This window comes from Dendrobates tinctorius, unplaced genomic scaffold (assembly GCF_039654945.1).
Source record: "Dendrobates tinctorius isolate UK_male_01 unplaced genomic scaffold, ASM3965494v1 ptg000326l, whole genome shotgun sequence".
Lineage (NCBI taxonomy): Eukaryota > Metazoa > Chordata > Amphibia > Anura > Dendrobatidae > Dendrobates > Dendrobates tinctorius.
In genome coordinates, this window is record NW_027361993.1 from 11,644,457 (window position 1) to 11,666,374 (window position 21,918).

General features: G+C 44.4%; 1 protein-coding gene across 1 annotated transcript in view; it reads left to right on the forward strand.

Annotated features, from left to right (window-relative positions):
• Positions 1-21,918, forward strand: part of TNFRSF25 (TNF receptor superfamily member 25) — a 147,626-nt gene that overhangs the window by 78,941 nt on the left and 46,767 nt on the right. The window contains exon 7 of the mRNA XM_073561689.1: positions 3,788-3,919. Coding sequence (XP_073417790.1) covers positions 3,788-3,919 — 132 coding nt within the window. The remainder of the gene's footprint in view (positions 1-3,787; positions 3,920-21,918) is intronic.

Sequence of the window (21,918 nt, forward strand, 5' to 3'; positions counted from 1 at the left end):
ACCCAGGCCATAGGCCACCTGAGCACACACAGGGGTCTACCCCTGACTGACTATGTACAGGAAGACTCTCTATCTTACTCCCAGCTAACCCCTCCTACTGTTAACTCCTAAGTGTGTAGGAGGAGGAGTCCCCGCTGTGTGCCCGGGCTGGAACCAAGAGGTCTGTCACCAAGGTTCCTAGGGGGACTGCTTCCGGGGAACATAATTAGGGGACGGAGCACAGAGTTCTAGAAAGGTTGGGGGTGGAGACAGTATAAAAGGGGCTGAGGACGCCAGCAGGAGTCAGTCGACGGAGCAGGAGAGAAGGAGCAAGGAAGCTAGAGGGCGCCAGAGAGCCAGAGCGAGAACGAGAGAGGAGAGCAGCGACTGGAGAGACTGAAGGTCGACGGCACCGAGCCGTCCATCAGAGAGACACCGACCGTCTGTCCGCGCTCCTAGCGGCCGCCGCTGCTCCACTACAGCCCGCGGTAGCGGCCTGTCCGCTGCCGCCCGTGGCCGCCACTGCCCAACTCCAGCCTACGACTGCGGCCTGTCCGCTGGCGCCCGCGGCCGCCACCGCCTAACTCTAGCCCGTGGTTGCGGCCCGTCCGCTGCCATCCGTGGCCGCCACTGCGCAACGCAGGGGAACTCTTCAGGGGCCTGCTGTGCCCCCACTTCGCCTGGTCGTAGGAACGCCCAAAGTCTCCATCAGATCCTCGTCGGCTGGGCCCAGCGGCTAAAGCGCTGAAGCATCGCTGACTACCACTCTGCTGAACGTCAGAGAGGATAAGTGACACGTTGTAGTTAATACTGAGGACCCGTAGTCGGCCATACCACGGCCCTATAGTGACCGGTCTTTGCCGGGTTAGTCGTGTTCGTGTTACCAGTATATTCTTGTTTGATCTCTGCGAGGATAACTATTGTTAGCTTGTGTGGTTGCTCGAGATAGCCCCTATAGGCATCTATATATAAAAGTTACATCTTATGCTCATCCCGTCTCCCGTCTCGTTACTGCATCCCGCGTAACTGCAATTATTGCAAGTGTCCTACAGCTAAACCTTACTATGCAGTGTACTCAGTGCCCCCATCTAGTGGCCCTTTTCCCTAACTGCGCTGTCCCTATCTTACCTATAGTATAATGCAGCAATAATATAACAGCAAGAAATATACGAAAACACGTCACAGTGAGATGCATAGCAATTATATACATGTAAATATAAATAGCAGCATAAGAATTTAAAGGGGTAAAGCTCACTCTCCCTTACACAGTCATGAAAAAAACTAAGCACACCCCCTTTGAATTGTATGATTTTATGAATCGGGGCAAGCCTCATTAAAAGGTCGATATTGACTTTTCTGATTCTAGTTCTAGTCCTGAAAAGGATATTTGCATAGTTAATTTTGCACGAGAGCACTGATTGGCCTATAAGTCTCCTTACACCCTGCACAAGGAGAGACGTTCCCCCTTAGAAGCCTATCAGAGGCCTCTCATCCAGCCAAAACAGATATCCTGCTTTGCACTGATGAGAGACAAAACCCTCCAATACACGTGTCTGAAAATAGAGAGTCTGGTCAGGCTTTTATCCTAAGTCATGTGGCAAGATTGTTAAAGAGTCTATATTGACTTTTAGGATTGCTATCCCCCACCCCTACGTCAATAGGTGGCACTAGAGTTCTAGTCCTATTTCTCGCTGAAGATGATATCTACAAACATAATAAATTTAATAAAATAAACATGTGCTCCTTAGAAGGTCTAGCCATGAGGTAATTACAGATGCCAAAATGCAGATGGGTTGCCCTCCTAGGGCTGTGGGGTACTTGGTGCCAGGCCGGTGTCAGCGGGATGTGTCACAGCAGCGGTGACCCGGTCCATGGCCCCGGGCGCCCAAGCAAATGGCGGGGAACGGAAATGGTGGAATGTAGTTAATGGAATAGTTCGTGACACCACCTGTGGTGTTCGGCAAGGGAGGTGTTAAGCCGACGCTGCAGACAGATCCTCCGGGACAGATGGTGTGGTGCAGCAATGATGTTATAGCCCTCCCCAGACAGGGCTGTTGTCCCAGGGCAGGATAGGTGAAGAGACACTTAGATGGTGTAGTGTTTGGCGCAGGGGATGTAGCAGTGCCAGGCGGACGGACGCATGAAGGAATGGAGGACACCAGGGCATGTAGTTCCAAAGCTTTACTCACAGTCTGTAGTGTCCGCTTTTGTGCCGTGTCCTCCGGGTCAGGGACTCAGTCAACCCCCCAGGCAAGATGGAATGCACTCTTCCACGCTCCGCCAATTTATGTGCCTTTTCTGAACGTCTCCTCTATAGCGCCTTTAAGTGTGAAGATCTCCTAGTACTGAGTTACACTGGAGTTCCTCCTGACAGATGTTCCCAAGAACTCTACTTGTACGGCAGACAGCTGTAGCCTGCTTCGGGGTCTCTCTACTCCTGAGTCCCGGCTCTCTATCCAAATTGCCGTTGTGCCCCCAAGCCTTAGATGGGAGTAGTGCATTTACAGCCCACTACTCCACCAGTGTCTGCTGCAGAACCATTAGTGTCCATACAACCTCGGGGACCGGGCCCCGGCCTTGCGCTTAGAACTTCTAGGCAGGGTTCTTCCTCTAAGCCACGTCCTCTGTGTTCTCTTTCACTCCTACGTTCCGTACTTGTCTTTCCCTCCTATGGAAGCTCAGGCTTCGGTTCAATGTCTTTCTCCTTTCCTTTCCCATGCCAGCTGGCACAGATCACTGAGGCAGCTGCAGCACTCCTTCCTCCATCCCTCTTCCAGGGATCCCCACTCCTCTCCGAGTGGCTTCCTCTCTCAGACTCCCCGTCTGACTGACCTCCAATGCTAAAACCTTCCCGCTCTTTTATGTGTATTCTCAACTCCACCCACCTCCCAGCACTTTTAGTGTTCCAAGCAGGAAACCACCAAAGGTGCTCTGCTTCTCTCTAAGCAAGGAGCCGCAATGTGGTTTTGCTGAACTACTCTATTGTGTGGGGTGCGAGTGTTGGAGCGTGGTCAGGAGCCTCCAACTTATCTGAATGGTGGGCACCACACCTTAGGAGAAGGTGCAGTACCTCTGTGGCGACTGAGCCTCAGGGGCGCCATACAGAAGCAGTATGTAAAAAATTAAGTACACCCCATGCATCATTAGGCTGTACAACCATCGCTGGGAGCAATTGCTTGAAGTACTCGTTCTCTACATGACTTTATCAGACTCTCATATCATTCTGGAGGAATTTTGGCTCACTCTTCTGTACAACATTGCTTAATTTCATTGAGGTTTGTGGACATTTGTTCAGAATCGCTGTTCTTGCTGATCTTTGTAGTTCAACCCATCCCTACATGCTGTGAGGAGTCAAGTCACACAGAGTGACTGCAGACTTGAGCCCCAAACCTAGACAACCCATTTAAGGGTGTACTTAATTTTTCACACACACCTGCATATTGGCATAGGATTTTTGAGGGGATAAATAAATAAGGACAAGGTGAAATTTGTCATATGTTGTTGCTCATCTGAGCTTATTTATCTCATTGTAATTATTTTGTCCAGATACATAAAACCAAGAATTCAAAGAGGGTGTACTTAGTTGTTCTCATGTGTATAAATGCCATCAATTCTATGATTTATACTTTTGCAAAACTGGATATCCGCAGATTAGGGGTCACTATGTTAGTAACATCCAGTGCTCACTGCTGAAGGTGGGATCCTATAATGTGTAGTAACCCAGTTGGGTGAAGTGGTTGCCACCGTACGGTATAACAATAAGTAAGATTTGCAGAGTTTAGCCTGTCTCAACCTCTTTTTTTAACAGATATAGAAGTTGAAGTGGTGAAATGCTCTGCAAAAACAGATGCAAAGTGTGTGTGTAAAGCCGGGTATTACCGGGACCATGATGACTGCAGAGCTTGTACCGTGTGTCACAACCGGAGGACAATCAGCAACTGTGAGTTACCTGCTAATTATCGTCTCAGATCAGTCAAAACAATGGTCGGTCTAGAAAACCTGTCTGTCAAGGGAGTTTCAGTCTTCCAATTAGAAATCGTCCAGACCTGAATAAGTAAGATGCTTCTTTATTGAACATGCCGGCATGGAGAGAGAATGACGACCACACCAGGTGTGGGCCGTCCTCTGTCTAACTCAATACATATTCTTAAGAGTTTAAATAACAGAGCCGAAAGGGTGTAGAAACATATTGCGTTTGCAAAAAAGAGTACATGGAATATGCTTAGCTTGTTAGAAATTCTTATCTACAGCTACCAGAGAAGTCACGCAAGGCAAGGAAAGCCAGCTAACGTTCACAAAAAGTAACGCCCAAAAGTAACACCCATGTCTTTACAATACAGTCAGCTGAAAAAAGTTTCAAAGTCTTAAGCAAAAATAAATGGCTTATGCAATCATGTGTATATATTGTATATATACTCACACACATACACATATGTAAATAGATATATATATATACATATATATACACGCACACAAAAGAAAGGACTTTATTACAATTATTATATTCCCTCATCTTGTAATAAAATTATTTATCTGTACACACTGGGGACAGATTTCTTTTTCTCAGATTTCACAGAAGATCTTCTTATAATCTAGAGGGAGAGTAATATGTTCAGTATATTTATCATTAAGTCCCAAAATTTTCATTCTTTCGTTGGATTCCAAGGACTCCATTCCTTGATACATAGTTTTTGTTATGGCAGAGTCAATCAGTCTTTGAACAAGTCCTCTAATGCATAGAATAGCACAGCATCCACAAACAATCAGCACTCCGGCCACGATGGTAAGAGATGTCAGCTCAGAAATGAATAATCTGGACCATTTCCCAAACCATCCTTCAATCCAGGAAGTGAATATGTCGTCATATCCAGAGTTCTCAGCTAATTCATTAGACAGGGCAGTCAGTCCATCAAGAGCTTTTGAGATACTTCCATCAGGATCTGCATCAGGGATAAAGGGTGCAACAAAAATCCTCCAAACATTTTATATACACCTCCCTTTTCTGCTAAGAGCTTGTCTAATGCCATCTTATTCTGCCAAGCCATGAGAGGAGTTGGTCCTAATTGCTCAGCTATCCCTTTAACTGCATCTCGGCTATAATTAACAAATCTCTGCTGGTTCTAGTATAAGTAATTTATCCAATCTACATTAATTTTTTTATAGTCACCCACCAAATTATGGATTCCCACCCGGCTGCTACCTGGTTCCTAGCCTTGTACTCGGTGGTCACTCCCCTGGGAACTCCAATGTCATCTCTGTAGATACTAGAATGGAAGGATCCTTGCGGAGTTTCACACTTGTGTCTCTTCCACTACGTACCTTTGGCCATATCCCTGTTGACAACAGTTGGAACGGCATGATTGGCTGGACCACCGCACAATTCCCTCGGGAACCATGTGGTAGTCTGGCTCTTATGCTTTTATCACCGCATAACCACCATATATCCGCTCTCAGGGTAGTCTGGTCTGACCATATGGCTGAGTACTTGGCCCTGTGGGAGACAATGATCCGTTCTCTACAAGAGTCGCCTTGGAGCTCTCTGAAGTCGTGCCCATGCCCTGGAAGACTAAAACAAGTATAGTTACCAGGATTAGCAATCACCTGTGGTGGGATATCCGGTTTCTCAAGTGGAGGATATAAAAATGATAACATTTTACATTTTCCTTCCCTTTCTGAGCAGACCTAAGTTTTACTATATAACTTAATTTTTTAAGCCTTTTTGCAATGTAGTTAAGCCATTCTAACCATTCATTCTTCTCCTCACAGCCTCTCTCTAGAGCTAGTTTATCTTCATAAGTTAGGTTAGACAATCCAACTATGAGCCCTATAGACTCTATTAGGGTTTTTTCTGACATACCTTCCTTGGATCTATGTATACTATTATTCTGAACTTCTATGTAGAAATATCATATTGGCTCTAATCCTGACATATCAGCTCCTATAAACTTTGATCCCTCATCTTAGGGTTTTTTAAAACTTCTCAGTAGCTGATTACAATTATTCTTATTTGTGTAAGGGGATCTCCTTTTTTTTTTCCTAATGGAGAATCAAGCTTTAAATCTATGTAGCCATAAGGCTAATACCTATAGTCTCGGGCTACAATTGTCCATGCTGCTTTACTCCAGTCACACACATCCATCCACTGGGCTATTAGAGCTCATAACACAAACATACTTATCAGACTCGGCTAGTTTCACAGCTTGTTCCCTGTCTCTGTATCATTTATACAACAGACAGAAATCCACTAACATGGCGGCCTCCTGCCAAATTTCAAAAGTAGGATTTAAAGTCCTAAATCTGATACCATTCTACCACCCTGGACTTTCCTCTCCTGCTGGGTCTATATAGCCCCCGTTACACACTGCGATATCGCTAGCAATATCGCTGTAAAGTCACCGATTTTGTGACGTTGCAGCGATATTACTAGCGATATCGCTGCATGTGATACTTACCTCCGACCGGCTCCCCCGCTGATTATCGCTGATCGCGCGAGAAGCTGCTGGACCATTTCTCGTCGTCAGCTTCCTGCAGCACTTCCTGCTGTGATGACGAGCGACGCGTGAAGCCGGGCGGGAGGACGCAGGATCGCCGCGTCTGACAGGTAAGTAGCGATCCCCGTCCCCAGCGATGTCGCTGGTGAGATCTGCCTGAGTGGCAGCTCACTAGCGACCACCCAGCGATTCACCAGCGATCCTGACAGCGTCATATCGCTGGTCGGGATCGCTGGTGAGTCGCTAGGTGTAACGGTACCCTTACTCTCCAATCTCCCATCACTATGGTCACGAAGAATATACCTGTGACTAACCCTGATGTACATACACATCCTAGATCTGACCGTCTTGTCCGGGTAGGGGGATGAATGGGAGGCTTCACCAGTTTGAGACAAGCTTTCCCTTGTGGAAAACCTCCCTTTGTAGCTGGACTTTGACAAGCAAGTCAGATCCTACTCTGTCCCTACCTGTCTGACAAGTTTATAGTGTGAGAGATGGATCCAGGAATCTTGACCGCAGTAGAAGTCTACAGGACTTGGTAAGGACCTTCCCACTTAGGATGGTGCTAGTGTCTCTTCTTTATCACCTTCACAAGGACCCAGTCTGCAGGTTTCACGATCTCAGGTTTTGTTAGTGGGTTTCCTGGAACAAAACTATGAGTAGAAACTTCTTTGTGAGTTAATATCTTAGCCATATATTCTGCTAATGTACAATCAACTTCCTCATCTATCCTTCTAAAGGGTTTTAGCTGAGGTAACAGAAAAGATCTCCCGTATATGACTTCAAAGCCTGTCAGCACTACCGAGACAGTGCAACCAATCTTTCCTGTTTCCTGCATGGTCTTTTTCAACCTATTTTTCAAGATCGCACTGTATCTTTCCAACCAGTCCGGCTGACTGAGGATGACAGGCACAGTGGTTTCCCAACTCAATTGACAATGATTTAGGTAATAATAACATTACTTAGTTTACTATATATTTTCTGGAACCCCAAATCTGGGTATGACTTCCTTTAGAAGGGCCTTCGGTACACTAATGCATCAGGGCGGACAGCTTCGATCCACCTGCTGAAAGCATCCATGATAACAAGGACGGACTTCTTCCCTCACACTTGTTCAATAAAATCCATACAAATGTGTTGGAATAAGTATTCATGGTGAGGACATTGTCCTCTCTCTGGTCTCAGATTCCCTTAGGAATTATTCTTGCACAAGTAATGCAGATTAAGCAAAAAAATTTAATAGTTAGTAAAGCCATACATCATAAATATGTAAGATATGACCTCTACCATCCCTCCTTTTGAGACATAGCTTATGCCATGGCTCAATACTGTGACATATCTTAGGAGGTCACTGGGCAGTTCATACATATGTCATCTTTAAAGATAACCCCTTTTGTTACCAATTTTTTTTTTTTTTTTTTTTAAATGCCATTAGCATGTTATCCACATATAAGAGTATCTGGCTACCTTCTGGTGACTCACATTGAGCTAGGTTAGCCGATTTTACCTGGAAAACAATAGTAGGTGATTCACAGTACCCTTGTAGGATACTGGTGAATGTATACCTGCTCCCCTTATATGTGAATACAAACCAAACCTGGCTCTCTGGATGTACCAGGATGCTGAAGGAGACATTACTGACATCACTGTAAAGACCTTATGTTCCGGCCATTCAGCAGAGTATGGGGGTCTGGCACTGTGGGGGCTCTTGTTATCACAGCCTCGTTTACAGATGGGGGCACCCTCCCTACTGGAAACAAGGTTGTGTTACAAGGTGAGCTGGACAGGGTATAATCACCCCTATTATCAATCCCACATCTGCAGGTCATGAGGACCACAAAGATCCTGGGTATGTGGTCAATTCTTCCTCTAATTCAAGGAAAGGATCAGCATTTCTCACTTGTTCCCCTGCCTCGCTGCAGGTGGACACTGGGTTTAGAAATGGTGTTCCACTTTAGTACTTGTGAACATGCCTGCAGTCTGGCATTGCAAAATGAGCCATCACCCAAATCTTCCCATTGTTACTTTCCTTACACTCTTCAACAAAATCACCAAGGAATTTCCATGATCTACCTTTACATCTGGAGAGGGAAATATGTGGCACAGTACCTCTAAAAAGCAAAAACAACAATTTAATTTGTCCTGACAGATTACAACTGACGGCACAGTTCCCTTTATAGTTCCAGTATATGGTGTGCAAAGAACAATCTAGAGCATGGAAATTCTCATATTTTACATCAGGACCCCTGAAATACCTGTAGTACATGGTGCTGTGTAGTTCTTCAGGTGTGTGAACATCTACATGTGTATACCTTTATCTATTGCTTCCATGATGAAGGACTCAGTAATAAAGGATGGTCCTGCAGTTATTAGATCTAGACTGTAATAATATTTAGATTCTCCATACCCCTGGAGCACTATTGTCTCAGCCATGGATTTCACCTATAGTCCGGCAGCAGTAGGAATTATTCCCAGGCTCAGGGCTTGCATCATATCCCTCCCACACAATTGATAATATAATTTGTGTAATTGCACTTTTACTTGTGCCCAGGGCCCGGTGTCTCCACAGGCGTAGACAATGGTTCTCTGTGTCTTACCACTTGCTCCTTTTACCATTATGCAGGCAGCAGACAGTCAAATAGTCGGTATCTCTTCTGCATGTACTAAGGTTCTAGTGGCTCCTGAATCAACAAGAAAAGTGACCTCATGGCTTCCCACAAGGAGAGTCACTTCTGGAAATACAGTGTTCTGTATATACATTTCTATTGCATGCAAGTTAAATATTACCTCAGGAATCCTACTGTTTTCTTCTGGCAAAAAGGGATCTGATATTTGTGATGTGATGCTGTTTTTATCAGTTGCCTTTAGTCATTGGTTTTGTATATTTGGGGCGTATTGTCTATCTGGGCATTGTCGGATAAAGTGTCCAGTCTTCCCACAATGCCAACAAGATAGTCTGTCTCCTACTCTCTTACCTCTCCCCTTTCCTCTACCCCTGTGTCCTTGTCCTTTATTTGGATCTTTTTGGGCAACGAAGATCTCATACCTATCATCAACTAAAAATACCTGACCTTTTTTAACTTTTATTTTTATTTTTTTGTCCTTAAAGTACCGGTCTGCATGTCTGGCATTATCTAAAACTTCAGTCAGTCGGGCTGTCCTGTGTGTAACCATGTGTTTGGTAATATACCCACTTATTTGGGACTGACAACCCTTTAAGAAGGCGTTTTTTTAATTGCTGTTCATAGGGGGTATCATTCATCATGTTAACAGGTGGGATTATGCCACTATGGATGTCAAATACCTCTTTAATTCTGTGATAACATCTATCGACATCCTTGTCATCCTGCTGTATAGTCGTATTAATTTCTGTCCAATTTGCTGTACCTGTGTACCTTGCCCTTACGCTATCCATTAAGTTCCCCATGTTCACAGCTTATCTTACAATCTCAAAAACTGTTAGTTTAGATTTTATAATACCTTCTACTGGTTATTCAAGATGAAAGGGACATCTGAATGTTCTATTTTCAAAGACACACAATTTTACTCTCTATATGGTGCAAAAGTTAGGCTTATCAATCTATCAGCAAAAAGAACACATTGCACATTTAATCTGAAGACTGTTCTCTCTGGGTACCTGATGAAAAAGGACTATGTACAAAGGAGGTGTCTTTTGAATGAAACTGGATAATCTTAACAACTTTCCAGCCTTCAGATGTAATGGGCAATAAAAATTCTGCCTTACAATGAGGACAAGATCTTAAAATATACCTGTGGGTCTACGTCCTGTAAGGATGTTACGTAAAATTCTTATACACAAGAAAAAGACAAACAACAAGATAAGGACTATACACAATATAAACCCTGGAGCACAATGGATTTCTACCCACTTATAAGAAGTTTGACAAATATCAATGGAATTCATATGTCAACAAGAAGACAAAAAAAAACAATAGAAACAATACAATTACTGCTACTAATATCCAGGATCTAAATAATCCTCACTGATTACACTATGTCCTAGGTATTTACCAGCTTGTATCTCTATATCTTGCCATCTCCATCCAATGAAGACCTGTAAGGCCCTAGTATGACAACACAGTGTGACAAACGTGAACGGTCCCCAAGGAATGGGGTCACGATGATAAAAGTGGTCACTGATCTGAACGAGATAAATATGCTCACAGGGACTTCTGACCAGTGTAACAGTACAAACACACAACATACAACAATCTTCACAGTTAGGGATTGGACAGACACACATACACAGAGACATTAGACAGGAGAGTAAAGTTCCCTCGTACTCCTATTCCTGAAGTGCTGAGAAAGTCCAATGACACCGCCTCTTTATATACAGAGACATTCCCGTTCTTAATATCAGGTATTCAGAGCACCACAGGCGCAGACTCTCATCAGTGAAACGAGGAGGGTTCAGTCACTCTGTGTTATTAAAAGAAAAACACATAACAAAACAACATAGAATATTCTCTATGGGGATCAGGTGACATGTACCTAGGTGATTTATACCACTATAATAACCTATGATTTGTCTCCAGTCCACAGATGACTGTTGACCACGCCTACTGGACTCCCTCATTCACATTCACTCAAGATAACATTCAAGGAGTCTCATGTGTAACATAAAACATATATTTATGGCGTTCTAGTTCTATGTAATTTTAAAAGACAGACAAAACAGCACACTTAACAGAAAACAACATTCAACAAAGTACAGAAGACAAAACAGAATACCGGCAAAAATTCATCTTATACCGGATTCCTTAACCCCTTAGTAGCCCTTTGTAAAAACAGCACCCCCTGACATATTGAAAACTTCTGTCAGATAGTTTATTAACCCTTCAGGTGATTTACAGGAATTAATGCAAAGTGGTATAGCAGGATACAGCAAGTTGTCAGCTATAGTAGACAGCCGACAGCTGCTGGATCGTCACCTGTGTGGGGATGATATTCTCTTATATCTCAGGTCAGTAAAAAGACATATTGGCTGTCATTAAGGGGTTAATCTAACGAAAATCTCCCTGGATTCTCCCATCTAGATCAATTTAACGTGCACACAGAGTTTTTTATTCCACAGTAGCCTTCTCACACTGGCTTTGTACCCATTCAAAAAATAAAAAATAAAGATTATTGTTATTCAGAGGAATGTCTTAAAAGAACAAACAACAAACCCCAAATCTATGGAGCTTCGCAACTTACAGGAGTTCTTATAACTCCAATTGCATGTAAACCTCCAACATACAGGAGCCTCTCACTAACCCCAATTGGAAAAGTCTACCAGTTCCCTATTCAATTCCTAAAATAACATTCATCCCATTCAAAAATAAAAATAAAAAAATAAATATTACTATTATTCTTCGGAATATTTTACAAGAACAAACAAACCCCATACACTATGGAGCTTAGCAATTTACAGGAGTTCTTATAACTCCAATTGCATGTAAACTTCCAATTTACAGGAGCCTCTCACAAACCCCAATTGGAAACGTCTACAATCACAGTTCCCATTCAATTCCAAGAATAACATTCATACTGGATTAACAAGGTTACCGAATATAATGAAAATTATTAAATGTTCTTACCTGTATTCAGATACAGACGATTCCCAGAGATTCTTAGACTATACGAAATCCGTCACTTTCCCTCAGACCGGGATAACTGATTAATGCCCCTGGTGATGCCTAATGTCAAGGCGGAGGACTTACTTAAGGAGTTCCAGACTCCCCCGTGCACGGTTTACAGTACTCACCGGTGAGGGAAAGGTGTTGGATTCCCGGCCAATGCACCAAAATGTCAAGGGAGTTTCAGTCTTCCAATTAGAAATCGTCCAGACCTGAATAAGTAAGATGCTTCTTTATTGAACATGCCGGCATGGAGAGAGAATGACGACCACACCAGGTGTGGGCCGTCCTCTGTCTAACTCAATACATATTTTTAAGAGTTTAAATAGCAGAGCCGAAAGGGTGTAGAAACATATTGCGTTTGCAAAAAAGAGTACATTGAATATGCTTAGCTTGTTAGAAATCCTTATCTAGAGTTACCAGAGAAGTCACGCAAGGCAAGGAAAGCCAGCTAACGTTCACAAAAATTAACGCCCAAAAGTAACACCCATGTCTTTACAATACAGTCAGCTGAAAAGAGTTTCAAAGTCTTAAGCAAAAATAAATGGCTTATGCAATCATGTGTATATATTGTATATATACTCACACACATACACATATGTCTATAGATATATATATATACATATATATACACGCACACAAAAGAAAGGACTTTATTACAATTATTATAACACTGTCTTCATATGCCTGATTAACAATTTCTTTCTTCAGATGACCTGTTATGACCACATTCACACTATCAGTATTTGGTCAGTATTCTACATCAGTATTTGTAAGCCAAAACCAGGAGTGGGTGATAAATACAGAAGTGGTGACGTGTCTCTATTATACTTTTCCTCTGATTGTTCCACTTCTGATTTTGGCTTACAATTACCGAGGTAAAAAACTCACCAAATACTGACCATCTGAACGAGTCCTTACACAGTGAGTGGAGGGACAGTTGTGCAAGGTTCTTGCCTTGCTCAGTGACACAGCGAGAACCATATTATTAGGTTCCTCATAGATTACAGCAGATCGCTGGATACCCTATAGACATCTTATTATCATTCCGGCCACCCTATAGGTGTGCGCACATGTTACACTTCTGTTGAAGTTTTGAAGCTTTTTTTTGTCACAAAACATACAGTGGGGAAAAAAGTATTTAGTCAGCCACCAATTGTGCAAGTTCTCCCACTTAACAAGATGAGAGAAGCCTGTAATTGACATCATAGATAGACCACAACTATGAGAGACAAAAGGAGAAAATAAATCCAGAAAATCACCTTGTCTGATTTGGCAAGATTTAATTTGCAAATTATTGTGGAAAATAAGTATTTGGTCATTAACAAAAGTTCATCTCAATATTTTGTTACATATCCTTTGTTGGCAATGAGATAGGTGAAACGTTTTCTGTAAGTCTTCACAAGGTTGGCACACACTGTTGATCGTATGTTGGCCCATTTCTCCATGCAGATCTCCTCTAGAGCAGTGATGTTTTGGGCCTGTCACTGGGCAACACAGACTTTCAAATCCCGCCAAAGGTTTTCTATGGGGTTGAGATCTGGAGACTGGCTAGGCCACTCCAGGACCTTCATATGCTTCTTATGAAGCCACTCCTTCATTGCCCTGGCGGTGTGCTTGGGATCATTATCATGCTGAAATACCCATCCACGTTTCTTCTTCAATGCCCTTGCTGATGGAAGGAGGTTTGCACTCAAAATCTCATGGCCCCATTCATTCTTTCATGTACACAGATCAGTCATCCTGGTCCCTTTGCAACGAAAAAGCCCCAAATCATGATGGTGCCTCCCCCATGCTTCATAGTAGGCATGGTGTTCTTTGGATGCAACTCAGAATTTTGTCTCCTCCAAACACGAAGAGTTTTGATTCTACCAAACAGTTCTACTTTGATTTCGTTAGACCATCTGACATTCTCCCAATACTCTTCTGGATAATCCAAAGCCTCTCTAGCAAACTTCAGACGGGCCCGGACACGTACTAGCTTAAGCAGGGGGACATGTCTGGCACTGCAGGATTTGAGTCCCTGGCGGCGTAGTGTGTTACTGATGGTAGCCTTTGTTACGTTGGTCCCAGCTCTATGCAGGTCATTCACTAGGTCCCACTGTGTGGTTCTGGGATTTTTGCTCACCGTTCTTGTGATCATTTTGACCCCACGGGGTGAGATCTTGCGTGGAGCCCCAGATTGAGGGAGATTATCAGTGGACTTGTATGTCTTCCATTTTCTTATTATTGCTCCCACAGTTGATTTCAGCACACCCAGCTGTTTGCCTATTGCAGATTCAGTCTTCCCAGCCTGGTGCAGGGCTACAATTTTGTTTCTAGTGTCCTGCGACAGCTCTTTGGTCTTCATTATAGTGGAGTTTGGAGTGTGACTGTTTGAGGTTGTGGACAGGTGTCTTTTATACTGATAACAAGTTCAAACATGTGTCATTACTACAGGTAATGAGTGGAGGACAGAGGAGCCTCTTAAAGAAGTTACAGGTCTGTGAGAGCCAGAAATCTTACATGTTTTTAGGTGATCAAATACTTATTTTCCACCATAATTTGCAAAACAAATCTTGCCAAATCAGACAAGGTAATTTTCTGGATTTGTTTTACCTTTTGACTCTCATAGTTGTGGTCTACCTATGATGTCAATTACAGACCTCTGTCATCTTTTTAATTAGGAAAACTTGCACAACTGGTGGCTGACAATACTTTTTTCCCCACAAAGTAAATGAAATTCCTGAACTCTCCAGCACACGCTGATTTTTTTATTGCAGATTTCCAGCAGAAATCTGCAGCGTGTCAATTCTTTCAGCGTTTAAGTTGCAGATTTCACCCATAGTAATGATCAGGGGAAAATCTGCAACAATAATGTATGTAAAAAACGTGACAAAAATATGTATTTCTCGCAGCGTTTTTTCTGCCAACACATCAGGATTTGTAGCAGAATTTCCTGACGCAAACCCTGAACTTGTGAACAATTGGGCAAATGATTGTATTTCCTACACCCACCCTTCCCCTCCATTTATTATTTCTAACCCTGGGGAGAATTAATGAAAGCAGCACAGAGCATTTCAGGTGAATCTGGCAATCTTATGGAAAGAGAAAGAAGCAACTTGCTCATTTACAAATGGCAGTGAAATAATCTGGGGAAGGGAAATGTTGGCGAGTAGGAGGGTACAGAGTGAAAACTAATTAAAAAAAATGGAAGAAGATTGCTTCTGGGGCTTTTAGACCCTGTTACATCACACAAGAATAGTGCAGTAAATGGGTTCTGATGATATCATTTATTGATATTCAGTTACATAATGGCACTGGCTTGGTGGTTCCAGTCTTTGGTACAAATGCTAAGTAGTAACAGCCTATTTGCAGAGTTTCCAAACTCCGGTCCTCAAGGCCCACCAACCATTGTATCATATTTTCAGGATTTCATTAGTTTTGCAAAGGTGATAAATTCTATCACCTCTACAATACTAATGAAATCCTGAAATCATGATCTCTGAGCCTTGAGGACCGGAGTTGGGGAACTCTGTGCTGGCACAAGGGTGACGAGACTTCTGCAGTTGGTATAGAAGTGCAGGAAGTAGTGAACAGCAACCCAGATACTCAGGAAGGCACTGAATGTGGTCTGCAACCACAGGTCTAGTAGACCTGAGCGCTATTCATTGGTCACTGCTGCCACAGACGGTGCAGTGCGCTCTCTATCTCACATGTGACACTCTCTCAAGCTGCACTTGTGGGTCAATAAAACGCTTGCTTGAGCCTCTACAGAACGTCTTCTCCGTCTTCTCCAGCAGTCTCTGTAGTTGGCTCTGCCAGGGAGGACAGTAAAATTGAAGACACTCTCCGCAGCAGTCTCTGTACTTAGATCTCCCAGGCAGGACAGTAATATTGCGGACACTTTCCGCAGCAGTCTCTGTAGTTGCCTCTCCCAGGTAGGACAGTAAAATTGAAGACACTCTCTGCAGCAGTCTCTGTAGTTGGCTCTCTCAGGCAGGACACTAACATTCGGGATGCGCTCCCTAGCAGTCTCTGTACTTAGATCTCCCAGGCAGGGCAGTAACACTGGGGACAGTCTCCTCAGCAGTCTATGCAGTTGGCTCTTCCAGGCAGGACAGTATCATTGGGGACACTCTCCACAGCAGTCTCTGCAGTTGGCTCTCCCAGGCAGGACAGTAACATTGGGGACACTCTCCGCAGCAGTCTCTGCAGTTGGCTCTCTCAGGCAGGACAGTAACATTGGGGACACTTGTAAGAAGATGAGCCAGGACAGAGTCAGCGGTTTCCGGTGCACTTTGGTGCCGGAACTGTCGGGACTGTCACCACTGTTGCCAGGGGATGGTTCTTCTGGGAGGGGAGGTCCTTTGCACTGGATAGCAGGGGGCGTGGGGAAGATAAAAGGGACTAAGCGCGGGACGGGAGAGACTTGGCAGAAAGGCGACAGGAGAACAAGGAGAAGGTTTACTCCCTCCCCACTGCTCCGACTGCTAACTCTGCATTATCCATCCCCCAGCATTCTGACTTGCAAACTGACTATGTCCTTACTGATCTGTCCTCCGACCCTTCCTTGCTGGACGGCTCTTTCCCACTCTCAGTGAGAGACAATCTGACTTGCTCCATTCCTAGAGACCACTTCAGAGGTTCACACACTGCCGCGGCCTGGGAGCGTGCATGCGGTTTGTGTTCGGTGTCATTCCAGAAGAATCCACAAAAGACACTGTTTCTACGTTCCAGCGCACTCAAGCCAAGCGGGACCGGACACATCAGCACGGTCGGGAGACGGTGCTTTTCGTTCCTCCCTAACAGAGCCAGAGACATTGTCCACGACTTACGATGCCATCGGGCGATATTCCAGCCTCTCCCCTACAAGAACTGCAAGCGATAAGTTATCTTTTTCGTACACCTTCTTCTCAAATATTGAGCTTGTATTCTGATCTTGTATCCCTGTGTGGAGTATTCCTTGTATGATAATCTAGTAAATCCTGTTAACCCCTTCTGTGCCTCCAGCTCTTCACTACATCCAATGAATTTTACTTCCAGTACCTCTTACACACTCTCCACAGCAGTCTCTGTAGTTGGCTCTCTCAGGCAGGACAGTAACATTGGGGACACTCTCCACAGCAGTCTTTGTAGTTGGCTCTCTCAGGCAGGACAGTAACATTGGGGACACTCTCCCCAGCAGTCTCTGTAGTTGGCTCTCTCAGGCAGGACAATAAAATTTGGGGACACGCTCCACAGCAGTCTCTGTAGTTGGCTCTCTCAGGCAGGACAGTAACATTGGGGACACTCTACACAGCAGTCTCTGTAGTTGGCTCTTTCAGGCAGGGCAGTAACATTGGGGACCCTCTCCAAAGCAGTCTCTGTAGTTTGCGCTCTCAGGCAGGACAGTAATATTGAGGACACTCTCCGCAGCAGTCTCTGTATTTGGCTCTTCCAGGCAGGACAGTAACATTGATGACACTCTCTGCAGCAGTCTCTGCAGTTGGCTCTCTCAGGCAGGACATTAACATTCGGGACACACTCCCCAGCAGTCTCTGTACTTACTGTTGATCTCTCAGGCAGGGCAGTAACACTGGGGACACTCTCCGCAGCAATCTCTGTAGATGACTTTCCCAGGCAGGACAGTAACATTGAGGACACTCTCCCCAGCAGTCTCTGTACTTAGATCTTCCAAGCAGGACAGTAACATTGGGGACACTCCGCAGCAGTCTCTGCAGTTGGCTCTCTCAGGCAGGACAGTAAAATTGGGGACATTCTCCAAAGCAGTCTCTGTAGTTGGCTCTCTCAGGCGGGACAGTAACATTGGGGACATTTTCCTCAGCAGTCTATGTAGTTGGCTCTCCCAGGCAGGACAGTAACATTGGGGACACTTTCCTCAGCAGTCTATGTAGTTGGCTCTCCCAGGCAGGGCAGTAACATTGGGGACACTGAACCCAGCAGTCTCTGTACTTAGAACTCCCAGGCAGGACAGTAACATTCGAGACACTCTCCACAGCAGTCTCTGTAGTTGGCTCTTTCAGCCTTTGTGTTTCCGTAAAGTCGCCGCACACATCAAATGGCCGCATGCCGACGCATCCGCATACAATGCATATCCCTGCATACCCAATGTTAAAGATAGGTATGCAGGGAAACGCTGGACGCATGCAGCATGTGGCAGTAGGCGGAGCTTCACAGAGGAAAGAAGGAGGAAGTAGGCTGCTATCCGCAGCCCTCCTGAATGCTAGTGTGAAACCAGCCTTAGGCTAGTTTTACATTTGCGCAGCGTTTCGAGCGCACATAAAACGCATGCAAAAAACGCTTGCAAACACTTGTAAACGCTGCGATATTATGTGGCATCATCGTGCGCATTACGACAAAAAACGCAGAGTTTGTATGCGTTTTCAAGCGTTTTTCCATGTGTTTGCGTTTTTTATGTGAATGGGTTGTCTAGGTGTCACATTTCACAGGAGGAAAATCCTTGCAAAATTCTTGCAACAGACTCCACCAATGGGCCATCAGTGGGTGTGTGTTATGGGAAATCTTTACATAGACCCTGTTTACAGCCGAATGCTTCACATTTTCTTGCTTTTTCCTTTGTCAATATGGATCTGAGCTGGAAGAGTTTTCACTTCAACTTGGATCTGGACATCAGGATGGCTCAGGCTTATGCAGTTGCTGCCATCAACAAAGGGAGATAGAGAGAACGCGAAGACGGCAGCGGCGGCGTTTGTGGATATATCCGATTATTGAACTCCAGGAGAGCCGTGGAGCGTACCACACCCCCTACAGCGAGTTCCAGGCAAACCCGGAGAAATTTTCTGACTATACCCAGATGTCCCAACAAAGTTTCAGGGATTTGCTTGCTATTGTCCAAGAATCCATCCGGAGACAGGACACACAGCTCCGTCAAGCGATTCCTCCTGAGGAACGGCTCCTGGTCACATTACGGTGCGTAATATTGCAAAACCAATGCCTGCATAATTTTCTTTGTTGTGACATGTACTGTTCCAAAGCTGGCAGAATTATTGCTCTGCCATGTAGTAAACAAAGACCTGCAGAATTATTTTTACCACATACCATAGAAGAGAAAAAGCAGGACAAAGGCACAGCTGTATGACCTCGGGTTAATGAAGCTGCACACACAAAAAAAAAAGTACATAGCATAGAAATAATTCTGCACATCTTTGTTTACTACATGGCAGAACAATAATTCTGCCAGCATTGATGATCTGTTGAAGCGCAATGTAAGCACGAAACGATCGTCGTCTGTACTTGCTCCATGGTTTTATCTGCCTGCTGTTGGTAACTTGATGCCACAATAAAGGATTATTTTGCACTGGACGGAATGTGCCTATCCACTTTCTTTTCTATGGATATACAGACTATTTTCCTTGGAAGTGGCACCCGTGTTCTCTGTTTCGCAGATTCCTGGCTACTGGAGAGATCCTATCTTCACTCCACTTCCAGTACCAGATTGGAATCTCCAACTTGTCGGGAATTGTTGCGGACACCTGCCGGGCTTTGTGGAACGTTCTTTGTCAAGAATTTATGCCCCTGCCCACCGCCGAAAAGTGATTTGAAATAGCAGAAAAATTCTGGACAGTCTGCAATTTCCCCAACTGTTTGGGAGCGGTTGATGGGAAACACATCCAGATAATCAAACCCAAAAGAACAGGCTCTGAGTACTATAACTACAAAAAGTACTTTTCTACAGTACTCATGGCCATTGCTGATGCAGACTGTATGTTTGCTGCAGTGGACATTGGGGCATTTGGCCATGGGAATGACTCCCAGGCTTTTAAGAACTCGGACATGGGCCGGAGGTTGTATAGCAACCATTTCAATTTCCCCATGCCACGGCCTCTTCCCCACACAGAAGATCCGCCACAGCCATTTGTAATGGTTGGGGATGAGGCATTCCAAATGTGCCAAAACCTGCTGAAACCCTACTCCAGCCGGGACTTGGACCACACAAAAAAAATCTTTAATTACAAGCTGACCAGGGCCAGAAGAACTGTAGAGTGTGCCTTTGGTATACTTGTCTCCAGATGGCGCATTCTCGGCACAGCCATTAATCTGAAACTGGAAACAGTGGATGAGGTGGTGAAGGCATGTGGGGTTCTACATAATTTTGTGATGGCTAAAGAGCACCCGACCTTTGAACACGATGATGCATCTCCAAACCCATTGCCTGAATTCACTCAGCACCCTCTCAGGTCATCCGTTGAAGTTGGCCAAATGAGGGACCAATTTGCGGCCTACTTCATCTCAGATGTAGGAAGGGTGGAATAGCAAGATGAAATGGTGTAAAAATGTTTCCTTGTGTGTATGTTAATAAAAAACCTGTTTTGATACCTGTACCGAGTGCACTCTGTCTTTTTACACTCCAATACAATAATCAACTGGCCAGGTGTACCAGTGAATTCATGATGCTGTGTTTTGTGCATCATGAATTTACTAGCACTCCTGACCAGGTGACTATACACACACACACACAAGTTGTATGACCTTTATCATCTTTACAGTTTGTCTTCAAATTGCAGTGACGGTGGAGATAATACAACTAATATTTGTGTCACCTGGCCTGATGTTACAAATAATGATTTGGGGATGCACTAGCATCCGTCACTCTTTAGGACACCTGACCATGTGACTATAAATATTATTTGTAGGATCACCACTGTGGCTTGACGCAGGCTGTAGAGATAATAAAGTTTATACAACTTCTACAATCCCAAGGTTTGGTGTCATGCTGAAGTAAGGACGCCCAAAGTAACATCCTGACTTCAGAATGTTATCACACATGGGCAGGTGAATACACATATGAGTTAAACTGCATCATCGCTACAATCTGCGTGAAATATATGCAGACTGAAGCGATGCTGCAGGTTAAAACTCATAAGTGTATTCACCTGCCCAGGTGTGATAAATAGTTATGATACAAGGCCAGGGTATTGTACATATGATGTGTATTTTCCCCATCATCTACTCAGTTTATTCACCACACACTGAATAGAGGATGTGGTTAATTACAAGGTATATCTAGAATCCCCTGGCCTTGTCTCACAGTAAGTGAATTGATGATGGTAAAAACACACCATCCTCAATTAACTTTTTATGATACCTGGCAAGGTAACAATAGATATGCCTTGCACTCAACACCATCCTCTATTCAGTCTGTGCAATATTAGCATACTGAAGAGACTGGTGGGGAAAATACAAGTCATATATTTGTGTTTTTGACGACACATATCTCCAGGAATGACACAAGAAACATGTGTCACTAATGGAGCTATGTGTGGGCAAAAACGCAAAGTGTACCGCGCAGTGTGTGTACCGCGCAGTGTGTGTAGGTGGCGAAAGACACATTAATCAAACCGTATTAGGTGAAAGCAGAATTTCACATTTATTTAAAAAAAAACAAAAAAACTTTTTATTGTGAAGGACATTTGGGGGAACATTGTGCTACTTTGGGGGTGTGGAGAGACGAGGAACAGCTGGAAGGTGAGGAAGGGGTTCTAGGGGAAGGGGCGATGAAAGTAGTGGGGGAAGGGAGCTCAGGGATGGAACTGGAGGCAGGGTGAGACACAGGAGGAGAGGGCGGATGGGACAGACAAAGTCTTTTGTTTTTTTTCTTCTTGGGTGCAGGAGTCTCCTGCCTGGACCTCCTGCCACTCTGTGACCGCCTTACAGTGCTTGACCGCCTGGAGCTGGTGGACCGTACACTTGATTGCCAAAAGACGGAATGAGGATCACCCCTCTGATGCTGCTGCTCGGTGGTGGCGGTGCTCCTAGAAGGAGAAGTGGTGGCGGTGCTCCTAGGAGGAAAAGTGGTGGCGCTCCTA